At 51.8% G+C, this 13,881-nt stretch overlaps 1 protein-coding gene across 1 annotated transcript; it reads left to right on the top strand.

The window, feature by feature from the left end:
* Positions 1-1,641: 1,641 nt before the first annotated feature.
* On the top strand, positions 1,642-10,071 carry Psmc4 (proteasome 26S subunit, ATPase 4). Its single transcript, XM_021660295.2, has 11 exons — positions 1,642-1,798; positions 2,603-2,701; positions 2,809-2,995; positions 4,450-4,596; positions 4,675-4,784; positions 4,874-4,967; positions 8,835-9,002; positions 9,085-9,161; positions 9,289-9,457; positions 9,634-9,689; positions 9,871-10,071. Exons 1-11 carry the CDS (start codon positions 1,763-1,765, stop codon positions 9,982-9,984), a joined length of 1,257 nt encoding a protein of 418 aa, XP_021515970.1. The 5' UTR covers positions 1,642-1,762; the 3' UTR covers positions 9,985-10,071.
* The last annotated feature ends 3,810 nt before the right edge of the window (positions 10,072-13,881 follow it).

The raw sequence follows: 13,881 nt of genomic DNA, 5'->3' as shown, positions 1-13,881 counted from the left end.
GGATTTCAGCTGCCTTCATAGGGTGTCACAGATGTGCTGCTTTTATTCAACTGTTACTTTGCTATTTTTTGATATATACACACATATATTTATACACACATATTTAAACACACATATATTTACACACACATATGGAATGCTCATTCAAAACTGAAAGACAGAGTAAGGGCCTGGGCCCACAGTTTTTAAGTGGCTTTTTGCCTCCAACCATGAGTTTCCATGTCTTGGCTGGGTTTGGCCCCAGCAGTTAAGGTTCCGTTTCTCTTCTCCTCCTGTATTGTGGGTCTCTCTATGCCTGTTACACCACAGAGGGGAGAATGCTGGGTGCGCACTCTTACCTCGGCACTCCGCAACTCAGTTGTTTCCACGCTAGCGGACCAGGGCAGGCTCGCCAGAGAAGGGGCACAAAAACACCTTTAGACCAGTAGAAGAAAGGAGGAGTGGGAACACCTTAGACCCAAACACAGACCCAACCTCCCGAAGAGTCGGTGGTCTCCTCCCTTAGACAGCTGCGCTGCTTGCCAACACACCGCACTTCTGCTTCGTGCTGTCCTCCTGTCTTACCTCACCAGCATCACAGCCTTCGGGGATCACCCTCCACACCGCACAGAGAAGACAGGGAGCGCTGCTTGCGCAGACTTCCGCCTGCCCCCTAGTCATACCCCAACTTATAAAGCCGTAGCTGTTATGAGGCATGGTAGTGTATGTCTCTGGTACCAGAAACACAGACAGAGCTGGGTTCCAACCCTGCGTTGCCATTTCTGCCAGTAGGTGGCACGGCTGCCACGTGGCTCAAGGCTGCTCACGCGACTTCGGGGCTTGACCCCTGTTTCCTTCCCTGTAAAAGAGAACATAATACATACTAAGAATTTTAGCTGGGCTGCTTAGATGTCGGAGGCCCCCGAACTCCATCATCAACACCAAAAGAAGAAAAAGAAACTGACGGGGGAGGCTGGAGAGCTGGCTCCCGCAGCTGTAACTCTCCTAGGGCCTCTTCTGGACCCCGCATGTACTGAACCCATGTGCACCAACTCACACTCTGATATACAAATATGCACGTAATTAAATACAAAACCCTTTCAGAAAGGACTTATTTCTATCCTTCCAAATTAGGCGTAGGTGTGTGTGTGTGTAAGTGGGGACGTGCGCTTGAGCGCAGGTGCCCACAGAAGCCAGAAGCGTCAGTTACAGACGCTGGCGAGCGGCCCCGTGTGGGGGAGTTGGGACGCGAACTCGGATCTCCTAGAAGGGCGGCAAGCGCTTTCGAGCGCTGAGCCGGCCCAGAACTAACGTGAAGAGGACGGGGAAGGAGAAGAAGAAAGGATTCCACGGGGCCGGGCACCGGCCCGCCCCCGCGGCTGGCCTGGTGTGTTACTCTCCGCCGAACCTCCGGAGACCGGCCCCTAAGGACGCTCTGGAGACTTCCAGAGCAGCGCAGCCGCGCCACCTACCGGAGCGGCCTCCACGACGCGCGAGCGGCCGCGGAGCAAGATGGCGCCGGCGCGCGGGCCTCTGCGCACGCGCCAACCGCCTCGCGGGCCCGCGCTCCCGCCCGCGGGGACGCGCACGGCGCAGGTACGCATCCTAGGGGCGGAGCCCGGGGCCAGCTCTTTCCCGCTGCTTTTCCTGCTATCCGGCCCGTCCAGTCAGCCCCGGGCGATAACTTAAACTACGTTTCCCAAGATGCTCTATGCGGAGGACTTCCGTTGGCGTCAGCGGAAGCCGTGACTAGCCGGGCTGCACTGAGGCCGGCTTGGTCACTATGGAGGAGATAGGCATTTTGGTGGAGAAAATTCAGGTGCGGTGGGGAGCTGGGTTCCGTAGCGCGAGCTAGACCTGAGTCGGGTGCTGAGTGACTTCCAGGATCCAGGCTCGGCACTGGGTGGTCACAGGCCTCGGTGTAGAGCTTGGAGCGGTCCCGAGGCCTGGCTGGGTAGGAGGGCGGCAAGGCTCAAAAAGCAGAGCGGGGGGCAAGTGGCGTTAAGCGTAATGACTCTTTCTCAGACTGAGCGCTGTCGAGGCCTGGATAGCTGTGCTTAATAGCTTTTCGGTTTGGGGCTTGGACTAGGTGGAGAATGGTGTATGATCCCGTGGCCTAGGTATGACCAAGGCCAGGGGATTCGTGGTTGGGGCTTGGGGCGGGGAGGCGTTATGTTAGGTGTTCCTTGTAGTTTGGCTGAGTGACCTTTGGGTCTTCATGTGAGTCGGGAGTCTGGCGTGAAAGCTCTTGGGGGGGAAACTGGGGTCAGCGAGGCTCTGAATATGCTCTGACTTTTAAAACCATGTGACTTTTAGAACCTCTTGAGAGCGGGATGCTGGGGTCTGCCCTGGAGCTGCTGTAACACTTGCATTCTAATAGGGGGCATCATGGTAGCAGAAGGCAGGAGATGTTGACGTAAAAAGTTTAGTTTAAGGGGCCTGATACTAGAAACATAGGGGATTGGGCAGTGCCCCTGTTTATTTAGAGAAAGTGAATTATATCAGGTGCTATTGGCACAGTGACTTCGTGGTGAAATGGGGAAAAGGCTCTGGCTGATTTCATGAGATCATTCTCTACTTCCAATACCAGCGTTTCTTTCTTTCTTTCTTTTTTGTCTCACAGGATGAGATCCCAGCGCTGTCCGTGTCTCGGCCCCAGACCGGCCTGTCCTTTCTGGGTCCAGAACCCGAGGACCTGGAAGACCTGTACAGCCGCTACAAGGTGTGTCCAACCCTAACTTGGATCCTGCATCTGGTTCCTGTCTCGAACTGCCCTGCCTTGCACTGTGGTGCAGCAAGGCCAACCCTTTACTCTTTCTGTGCTGACAGAAGCTGCAGCAAGAGCTGGAGTTCCTGGAGGTCCAGGAGGAGTATATCAAGGACGAGCAGAAGAACCTGAAGAAGGAATTCCTTCACGCCCAGGAGGAAGTGAAACGGATCCAGAGTATCCCATTGGTCATTGGCCAGTTTTTGGAGGCTGTGGATCAGAACACAGCCATTGTGGGCTCTACCACAGGTGAGTGGTTGGTCAGGTTGGGGACACCTCGTTGGTTCTTCTGTCTGTCCAACACCTGATCCTTTCATAGGCAAGAAGTGGGAATTGCTGTGTACTAAGAATTGCAAGATAGGGTGATGGAATGGCCAGCATATTGACTAATTCAGAAGTGGATATGTAGTCTATTTCCTAAATGTCTCTTTCTGCTTCTTAGTTCGTGTGTGTGTGATACACACACATATAAACTTATATATAAAAGTTTCACCAGCCAGATGTGATGATGCACACCTTTAATGTCAGCGCCGAGAGCAGGAGGATTCTTGTGAGTTTGAGGCCAGTCTAGTCTATATAGTGTGTTCCAGGATTACATGGAGACCCTGTTTACAAAACAAACAAAAGAACAACCATGGGTGTTTACTCTGGGTGTGGTTTACCTCCGATGTTTCTGGTTCTGCTCTGTTTGATTTAAGCAAACGTATGGCCACGCCCCCCTGCTGGATCTGGAGCTGTAGTTTGAAAGCACTGGGGTCACATTGAAGGCTTTGGGCTCTGCTGAGGACTTGACCCACAGTAACTGCTCCTAATTAACAACCCTTGCCCTGCCCAACACTGGCTGTTGCTTCTGATGTCTTACCTGTGTTTTCCTGCTGCTGGCCACTGCTGCTCTGAACTGAGCCATATGCTTACAAAGGCTCTAAATAAACGTGGATGACCACTTGGGATTGGACAGATGGGCTCCGAGGAAGGAGAGGGAGAGTGATAGCCAGGGTGAAGCCTGTGTCTTTTGATGTGAGACTTAAAGACGGTGGCTCCCTAGGATAGCAGTGTGATTAAAGGGGCCCGTGAGGGAAGTTGAGGTTGTTGCACAGCAATGTTAGTTAGGGAGTCGATTGGAGAAGAGGGATGGAGGCTGGTAACCAGGACTTCGTGCAGAGACTTAGACAGAAGATGGGGCCAAAGGAGGGCAGTGTCTGGGGGTGGGGTAGTCAGAGCAGAGGAGGGATTGGTTGCATAGATTTGGGAAGTTGGGTGGAAAGTCACAGTGAATGAGGGGCTCTGAAAGGGTGGAGAGAAGAGTCTAGTATGAGGCTTAGTCCTCTGGCTGGGGACTGGAGGACAGTGGGTCTCCTTGAGACAGATCTAGGAGGAACAGCACAGTTGAGAGAAAAATACCAGAATCTGTTGGGACACATAGAAAGATATCCAAAGGACATGCAGGCGACGACATATGAGACACATAGGGCTGGCCCGTAAGAGAGAATTCGGGCTGAAGACAAACAAGGGCGTCATCAGTGTGAGCCCAGGGGTGGATTAGAGGAAGCAAGACTAGGGGATAAAAGGGGATGATCTGGGTCTGAATGTGGAAAACTTAGGAAGTAACAGTTATGATGTAGAGGGAGATGGATGGGGAAGGAACGATGGCAAGTCTCTGGCCCTTTTCATTTTCCCTTGTTCTTCCCGTCCCCTTTCCGAAGGCTCCAACTATTACGTGCGCATCCTGAGTACCATTGATCGGGAACTGCTCAAACCCAATGCCTCAGTGGCCTTGCACAAACACAGCAACGCACTGGTAGATGTCCTGCCTCCCGAGGCTGACAGCAGCATCATGATGCTCACCTCAGGTGAGGGGGTCACCTAGGGCCCGGGGATCCACCCCCCCATGGGCCAAGCTGCAAGCCCTAGCTCTGCTCTCCCACCAGATCAGAAGCCAGACGTGATGTACGCAGACATCGGAGGCATGGACATCCAGAAGCAGGAGGTGCGGGAGGCTGTGGAACTCCCGCTCACGCACTTTGAGCTATACAAGCAGGTGAGGTGGAAGAGGTGGCGGGGCAGGCCTCAGGGGGACGAGGGCTGGTGATGGGACTCCTTGGTTCATCCTTTCCCTACCTCTTTCAGATCGGCATCGATCCTCCCCGGGGTGTCCTCATGTATGGCCCACCTGGCTGTGGAAAGACAATGTTAGCAAAGGCTGTGGCGCATCACACGACAGGTGAGACTCGCTGCCTCCCAGTGCTCTCCTCCACTGCCTCCTGCTTCCTTGGGTTCTGTAGGAAACAGCACAATGTGGAATCTGTACATAGAAGATGCTCTGGGGCCATAGCCCGGGTGGTGGCCTCTCATGGGATGTGCGGTCCCAGGCGGGTGACTTCTCACAGTGCCTCAGTTTTCTCAAAATTAAAAACTGGTGAGCCAGGTGTGGTGTCACACACCTTTAATCTGAGCACCCAGCGGGTAGAAGCCCAGGTGGGTTGCTGTGAGTTCAGGGCCAGCCTGGTCTATTTAGGAGTTCCTGGCTGGCTGATGCTAAATACTGAGACCCTGCCTCAATAAGGTAAAATACATTTTAAAAAGTCCATCTGCACATCCTGGCAAATATTCTTAATCCTGACTCATGAGACGGAGGCAGTAAGAGTTTGAGGCTCTCCTGGGCTACCTAGTCAGGCTCTTTTCAAACAAACAAGCAAACAAATAAACAAAAACCCAAATAACCAAGCAAATGAGCACACAGAAACCCATCCCAATTCTGTAGGGTGACTGTGACTGTGAGGGTCAGTGGAATAGTACAGCGTATTTCGTGTGGTGGGTTCAGGCTCAGTGGTTACTAACTCGATTGCTTGGCTGAAGCCAAAGGGGGAAGTGGATGGAGATAAGACCAGGAGGGGGTGGTCTACAGAGTACTCTGGGGAAGCGGCGCGGACCGAGGGAGTGTCCAGGGTGAGCTGTCCATCCTGCAGGGCCTCTCAGGGCGGGGTTCCAAGAGGAAGCGAGGTGTGAGGAGAGTCTGTCAGGCACAGAGAGTGGGAGAGGGGGTTCAGGTCAGGAAATAACACGTGCAGAGGCCCAGAGATGAGAGGAACTCCTTCAGCGACTGATGGGTAGGCGGCAGCTGCCACCAGAGCAAGCTCACACTTTGGATTTTCCTGGTGAGTGGCTGGCTGAGTAGAGCTATGTTTGGCAGCACATAGGAAGCAAGGCTGAGGAGATTGTGAGGTGCCTGATGATAAAGAGCGAAACAGTTTTATTCTAAGAAAAACCTGGTGGCCAGTTACAAGACTGGTTTGGGGACCCTTAATATTAGCCTCATGCTCTGTGCCTAGAGATGGTAGTGAAGGGGTGGGTGACAGCATTGAGATTTACGAATGAATCGTGTAGTTGGCAAGAGGCAGTTCAAGAGCAGTTTTCAGTCCCTGGTGGAGCCTCCCTGGGAATGGTTATTGTTGACTTTCACAGAACAGAGGGATGAACTGGGGTAGGGGACAGTGAATTCACTATGAGACACAAATCTCATGAGGAGGGAACATTCAGCCTGGAGCTTGAAACATGGCTGCACTGTCCTCCCTTCATTTTAGCTTTGAGTGGAGGTGTGGAAGTCATCAGCGTTTGGAGTCATGACTCTTTAGTCATTTTGTGGGTGTAAGCCTGGGTTTTAAAAAGTGAAATAATGGGAACAGTTGGACATCTGTGATGCTCTTCTCCGGAAGTTGTGTGCCTTTCAGAAAGTGGCATTGGCGCACACAGGGTATTTGCTGAGTGTCTGCTCTGTGCCAGGGAGCTCTAGTTCCTGAGCTGGTGCAGCAAGCAGTATTCCTGGGACGAGTGGGGCTAGGGAGATAGCTGGTTTCAGACAGGGAAGAGTCTACTGTCTTATAATTGCCTTTGGGAAGGAGCTAGTGGCCTGGAAACGTGGGTGACACAGACACGAAGAGAGATAATAGGTGAGGCAAGAGCCCTGGAGACGTGGGAGGGAGAGCTCAGATAAGGGTCAGCAGGGTGAAGCAGTGGGGAGGTACCATCCTGGCAGGGAGGACAGGGAGCAGGCAGTCACGAGGGCTCAGTGTTCTCATGCTGCCGGTGGCGGCTTAGGTGGGAGGAGGGGCTGCAGACAACGGAAGATTTAAATGCCTGCTGTGGAAATACAAGGTTGCTCTGAGGGAGACTCCAGGACGGTTCCCAGGCTGTTAAAGATCCGGGGGAGGCTGATGAGAATTGTGATGGCACCAACTGCCCTGTCCTCTGGTCTTTCTCCAGAATGGCTAGCCCATGGGTGGGCATTTGTTTGTGGGGTGATGGTATTGAGTCCTGCTTATGTCTTGTCATGGTAGGAGTAGCTCTGGGCACTGAAATGGGTATTGCTTGTTAATTCTCATTCCCGCAGCCCTGTAGGAAAGAAGTGACTCACATAAGAAAGCAGCCTATAATGTGTTCAAGATCACCAGCTGTAGTGTTAGGATTTGATGCCAACACCTCTGACCCCAAACCACAGGCTCTTGATACTCCATTGATTCCTTGAGCATCCACAGGGATGTGTCAAGTGATACAGATGATAAATCTCTCATAGTTTGCTAAGAGGATGGCTAACCATTTAAGAAGCTAATAATAAAATCCTATATTTGGAATTCAAAAAATCTGCCACCTTAGATATATTTATTCAAGTATTTCCTGAAGAGAATCTTAGAAAAAGTGATTTTGGAAAGTTCCTATGTACCCCTCCTGCATGTTACTTCATGTCCCCTACAGTCGCAGAGCAGTTACAGAAAGTGAGAAGTTGTCATTGCTAAGATACACTGAGCTGGAGAATAGACATTTTGAAATTCACCAGTGTCCCACTGTGGTCCTCGTTCTACCCAAGTTTCAATCCAGACAGGGGACCTTGGCTGAGAACACACAGACGTTGAAGGGCTCTTCTGTTCTGAGGGAATCTGGAAGAGGGTGTGGGCTGGAGCACTGGGAAAGTCCCTGAGTTGTCTCTTTGGAGAAGGAAAGTTCTGGTCGAGACAAATCTTTATCTACTTGTTTCAATGGCGACCAATTGCCAAGAGTGAGTGATGAAGCAGGAGAAAGTTCCAGGGTAGGTGGGAGGAATGGCAGCGGCAGAACAGTCTGAAAGAGCAGGGGTTGGGCAGGGGGAATGCAGGACAGGGCCCTGAGGCGAGTGAGTCTTGTAAGCAGCTCCAGAGGTGGGGTTTCTTGTGGGCACAAAGAAAAGTGGGGCTTGTCTAGGGCAAAGTAAGCAGCCCAGAGGCTAGGATATGTGGGCAGCCCCAAGGTGATGTAGAAAAGTGGGTGCGTCTTGACACACTCAGCCACACTCAGCCAGATGTGAAGTCTGGGCCTGAGTGTCGGGCCACAGCCTGCAGCCTTGCTCAGTTCCTGCTTGGTCTGTATGTACAAATCATGTCTCCTTGCTCCCATGGCAGGAAGCTTGTTCCACAAGCATGCAGCTGTCCACTTAGTGAGAAACAAGGGCAGATGGAGGGCCCAGAACAAGCCTCGTTCAGCCATGCTGCCCTCTGCCAGTTATGAAGAGATGCACTCAGGCCTTTGCTTCTTCCAGCAGCGGGAAGCCGTGGTTCAGATATGGGCAAATAGCTGTGATCCCAGCACTGCAAAGCTTACAACGGGAGAAAGACAAACATAAGGCCAGCCTGGCTACAGAGTTAATCTTAGGCAAGGCTGGGCTGTATGTCAAGATCCTTTCTTCAAACAAACAAACGTGGTTCAGAGGGCAAACATGAATGTGGCGCTTTTGGCCACACTTCGTCTAGAGACGTTTCTGTTTTCTTAACTGGTTTTGCATGTGTTCTAGAAACTTGGGCTTTTAGTTTTTGTTTTGTACTTAATATTCTGATTCTTTAAAAACAAAAAACAATGGCATGTATATGCAGGGTTTGTGGTTGGGGCTTTTGTCATTGTGAGGCACGGGCAGTGGCTGGATGTGGGGGCCCAATCCTGTGCCTTATGCAGCTACTAGGGGTAGTTATCCAAGAAAAGGACATCTTCAGCAGCTTCCAGTTAAAGCACAAAGGACCCTAGAGGAGGACGGTTCCCATCCTAACCCTTGTCATTCTGACCTCAGCTGCGTTTATCCGTGTGGTGGGCTCAGAGTTTGTTCAGAAGTACCTGGGTGAGGGCCCCCGAATGGTCCGGGATGTGTTCCGCCTTGCCAAGGAGAACGCACCAGCCATCATCTTCATAGATGAAATTGATGCCATTGCCACCAAGAGATTCGATGCCCAGACGGGAGGTGAGTAGTGCCCAGATGACCTGGATCTTGTGCGGGCTTGACAAAGGATGTGTTCTGGACTGACCGTGTTCCTTACTCCCAGCTGACAGGGAGGTTCAGAGGATCCTGCTGGAGCTGCTGAATCAAATGGACGGATTTGACCAGAACGTCAATGTGAAGGTTGAGGGTTCAGGATTGGCAAGGGGACCTGGGAGACACAGGGTTTGGGTCATGAGGGCCAGGTGTCATGACAGGAAAAGAGGATGGAGGGACAGCAGAAGCCTGAGCTGGTCCTTGCCTGTGCCAGGTAATCATGGCCACAAACAGAGCAGACACCTTGGACCCAGCTCTACTGCGGCCAGGACGCCTGGACCGCAAAATTGAGTTCCCGCTCCCTGACCGCCGCCAGAAGAGGCTGATTTTCTCCACCATCACCAGCAAGATGAACCTGTCTGAGGAGGTGGACCTGGAAGACTGTATCCTTAGCCGTGAGAAGGGACCAGCAAGAGATGAAGATGGGGCTTCATCACCATCACTGTTTGGGCAGTAAAAGGGAAAGTCCAGGGAACAGGGGTGCTGCCCAGGACAGTATCTATTTCTAAGAACTGACCCCATCATCTGAGGAAAGGGTTCTTTAACTGAGCTGCTGTAGATGTGGCCCGGCCAGATAAGATTTCAGGAGCCGATATCAACTCCATCTGTCAGGAGGTAAGTGACAGCCTCTGATCTGAGCAGGGTGGTGAAGACGTCTCCCCTTCTCCAGTGTTGTTCTCTGAGGTCCTTCCTTTTCCTTGCTGCCTTCCCGGGTTCTCGGACCCCATGCCTCTCATGGGCTTGGGGGTGGGGAGAGTGGTACTTTGAGTGCAGTTTCATCCCCATCCCGTCCTAGAGTGGAATGTTGGCTGTCCGGGAAAACCGCTACATCGTCCTGGCCAAGGACTTTGAGAAAGCATACAAGACCGTGATCAAGAAGGATGAGCAGGAACATGAGTTTTACAAGTGACCCTCCCCCCACTTCCCAGGCTCCTGTCCCAATACTAGTTTTCTCTTTACCCAGGATTGGTTTACTCAATAAATGGACGTGATTGGATCTGTTTAATTTCTTCCAAATGTTTGAGTCCATTAGGGACTGTGGACCTTGAATAGGTCCACTGGGTCCCTCCTTGTCTCCTGACAAATAAGTAGGCAAGGTTCCTGGATTGCAGCATGAGAAAAGAGCAGAGAATGTGAACCAGATGACTTCGGAGACTTTGAAAAAGGGGATAGAAAATGAGTCTCAGACTAAAGCCTTGACCACAAGGAGATCATTTGGGTTTTCAGTAATTTCTGCCTTCCTACGTGTACAAGGACCAGGGACAGAGATGGCCCGCAGTCTGTTCCACCTGTGTGCAGCCATCTCGACACTGGTGTACTTGGTTGCCCATTAAGCAGCTAAACTCCAGGGCACATGCTTGGCAGGTTTCCCAAGAGGCACTCTTCCATGCCTGGGCACACCAAGGCTGCTGGGTGTGTTCCCCTGTATACGAAGACTTCTGGCTAAATGCTCTTCCCCAGGTAGTCTTAATCCCTGAGTCACTTATAACCTAGCAAAATCTCTTCCATTCCTTCCTTTCTGCTTGAGGCTTTGTCCTCAGTTTCTCCTGGTGTCTCCAGGTGGTCCGTTTCTGGTTAAGCTTTGCCCACCCTCCGTGGGTGTGGTAATCCTTGGATTATCTCTCTGAAAATGCTGGCTCTGTCCTGGATTCTCTATCACCTCAGCTTTTCACTCTTTAATGTGGCTTTAAAGCTCTGGTCTGACCCCTGCTCAAATGTTACTCTGTCTGGCTGTTTGACTTTGCAGGGTGCTGAAGACTCAAGCTCCCCTCTCTGCCCTTAGACAGCTTGGAGTGTCATTCTAGGCAGGCCAAATCCCAGTTCCCATTAATATTGTTTAGATACATCTTCCTCTATGGCTACTGAGACTGCTCCCACCCACCCGTCAGGAAAATGTCCATTTGCCGTGCTCTGTAAGACCTGCCAATGTTTTGCTTGGAGAAGCTGCCATGCTTAGACCTTTAGAACCACTGTTCTCAGCCTTCCTATTGCGGTGACCCTTTAATACAGTTCCTCGTGCTGTGCTGACCCCTCCCCCGACCTTGTATTTCACTGCTCTGAGGCAACCCCTGTGAAAAGGTCATTCAACCCCCGAAGGAGTCATGACCCACAGGTTGAAAAACACTGCTTAAGACTTTTACTTTTTCCAGACTACAATATAGAGCAATTAGGGAACGTAGTTTGGTCATGGTGAAGCCACCATTCCCTATACATGGTAAATATTTAGGTGGTGTTTCAAAACTATGTGTTTCAAAGAACAATGGGATCCAATAAAGAACATAAGAGAAGTGGCTGGAGAGGTGGCTGGACGGTCAAGAGCACTTGCTGCTCTTCTAGAAGACTTAGGTTTGATTCCCAGCACCTCCAGGGTAGCTCACAACTGTAACTCCGGGTCCATGGGATCCGATGCCCTTGGCCTCTGGTCACTAGGCACATACATAGTATACAGATATGCTTGTAGGCAAAACACATTAAAAATAAAATTTTGTTGTGTTTTAACCTTTTAACGATTTGTTTTGAGTTTCACATCACCCTAGTCCTCTTAATCTCCCTGTCCCTCTTACCTCCCTTTGCCCTTACAGGCTCCTCCCAGAATAAAACAAAAATAACAAAGCATAGAAAGCCTCTCATGGAAGCTGCCCTGTGTCACAGTGTGTCCCACGGTATATCCACATAGCTTGAAACTGATCATTGCAATGGACTGGCTTGAGAGCGCTGGCTGCTGTGGCGCCATCAATATTGGATGCACTGGCTCCTCACCAGAACTCCCCTGGCTGTGCTGTTCTCTCTGTCAACAGTGCAGCTTTATCAGCAGGACTGGCCCTTTCGTATGTCCCAACTGTTGGCAGATAATAGATTTTGGCGTGAGCCAACTTAGAGCCCTGGATTTGGGCCTGGGTGGCAGCTGAGGGGGTCAGCACACTGACTCCCTTATCTGTACCACTAGGGCAAGCTTTCAAGCACTGCTCCAGCTAGGTCACCCAGGGCTGCTATTGGCAGGGGTCAGCACCTACACCTCCAGGGCCAGCTCCGTTGTGCTGCCTCGTCAACTCCTGGGGCCCACTCTCCAAAGCGCCACAGCCTGCAAACGGCTGGGCCTGCTCTCACACCCTTGGGACTGGCTCCCCATGCTATTAGGGCCAGCTCTCCTGAGTGCTACAGCTAGTGAGGGGGCAGGGCTTGTTCTCCCGCCCTCAGGACCAGCTCTCCCAACTACTGAAGGTGTCAAGCGGGAGGGCATCACTTCAGCACCCCCGTCACCTCACAGCAAACAAGTGGAGGGGCCAGCTCTCTCCCTTGGGCCAATGGAGGCAGCTCTTCAGTGCTGCCCAGGCGAGGTGCAGGAGCTACTCTCCTGAGCGCTGCAGCTGCCGAGGGGCAGGGAGAGCTCCCAACGGCTGGAGGTGGTGAGGGTGGGGTCCTTACCTCTGGGCCCCAAGTGCCGCCACTGGTGAGAGGTGGGGCCATCTGCAGAGTGCCACAGCTAGTGAGGGGCAGGCCCAGTTCTGCACAGCCCCTGAACATTGACATGGTTCCTAGCAGCTGCCCCAACGTGGGGCATCCCCATGTTCTCTAGTGGTAATATGAACCATGGACATCGACACTGAGCCCTGCCACACAGCCACGAACCCAGTGGCAGCTTGGGCTGGAACTGCGCCATGACACCAGGTAGCAGGGCTGGCCACTCAAGCCACTCCTGTCTACTCTGTAGACTCCAGTTCTATGTCTCCTCACAATGCTCAAGCTGCTCTACTTGTTTTCCTCTCCCATCTGTCCACTACATGCTCATGCTTTGGCTACAGGCTGCCATGTAGCTGTCAGGCCCCTGGGTGACATCCTCCAATAAGTGAGTGTCTATGGCCCACCTGCGCCAATCTTCCCCTGCCAGCACCAAGTGGCATGGCAAAATGCAGGTCTCTTTCTGTCTTCCTCTTCCCAGGCTGTGCTGCCTGGATTTGGTTTGATTTTTATGTGTCCTAGGCATAACACAGCTCTGGCCACCAAGCCAGTTATCAAGCTAGGATGACCAAAGCACTGCCGTCTGCTCTGCCCCCGATTGATGTCCAGGAAGTTCTCCCCAGGAGCAACAGCACGAGCTGCAGCTGATGCCCAAGCAGTGCTCGGGAAAACCCCAGGCTGCTATGCGCTGAGGCTCTGCCTCACCTGTTCTGGACCCATTTCCCTCAGCAGCCCTGGGAAGCTGTCTGTGTGGAGCGCCTGAGGCTGTAGAAACTGCTCATCCCTGTCTTTCCCACTCGAGACGACCGAGGTTCTATGCCTGGATTCTATGCCCCATGTTGGGCACGAAATAAAGCAATAACTATTTTTTTGGGGGGGGCGCTATGCATCCCTTGGCTCCTAAATAACTATTTGTTTTCTACCCCACTTTAGATCATTTAGTTCCAAAATAAAGGACACAGAGACCTTTCAGATTTATAATAAGCTCTAAGACACAATAACTGGGCAGGTATCAACCCTATAAGCTATTTTGTTATTTTCTAGCTACCCACCCGCCTGGGCTGCTTCTGTTCCATTAGGCCAGCCCTCATAGCCATGTGCTCATAGTCCATACTACCCATGTCAACTTCCTTCTTTCTGGCTTCCTCTCTTCTGTCTCCTGCCTTGTGGTCCTCGTCTAACCCTAAGCTTGAGAACTTAAGCTCTGCCTACTTCTCACCTGTCCATTTATTTTTATTAACCAATCAAGCTTTAAAATTATGGAACAAGGTTTACAGAACAAAGGCCTGTATATGTGAGAATGCACTTGTCTGGGCAGCAACCAGATCTTGGGGGCCAGTATTTATCA

Source organism: Meriones unguiculatus, chromosome 14, assembly GCF_030254825.1.
Source record: "Meriones unguiculatus strain TT.TT164.6M chromosome 14, Bangor_MerUng_6.1, whole genome shotgun sequence".
Classification (NCBI taxonomy): Eukaryota; Metazoa; Chordata; class Mammalia; order Rodentia; family Muridae; genus Meriones; species Meriones unguiculatus.
Note: the sequence above shows the minus strand (reverse complement) of the source record. Positions and strands in the feature narration are given on the sequence as shown.

Coding starts and splice junctions, on each gene's coding strand:
- Psmc4 (XM_021660295.2), top strand. CDS start 1,763: ATGGAGGAGATAGGCATTTTGGTGGAGAAAATTCAG. Junction 4,968..8,834: donor TGTGGCGCATCACACGACAG/GTGAGACTCGCT, acceptor TTCTGACCTCAG/CTGCGTTTATCCGTGTGGTG. Junction 9,003..9,084: donor ATTCGATGCCCAGACGGGAG/GTGAGTAGTGCC, acceptor CCTTACTCCCAG/CTGACAGGGAGGTTCAGAGG.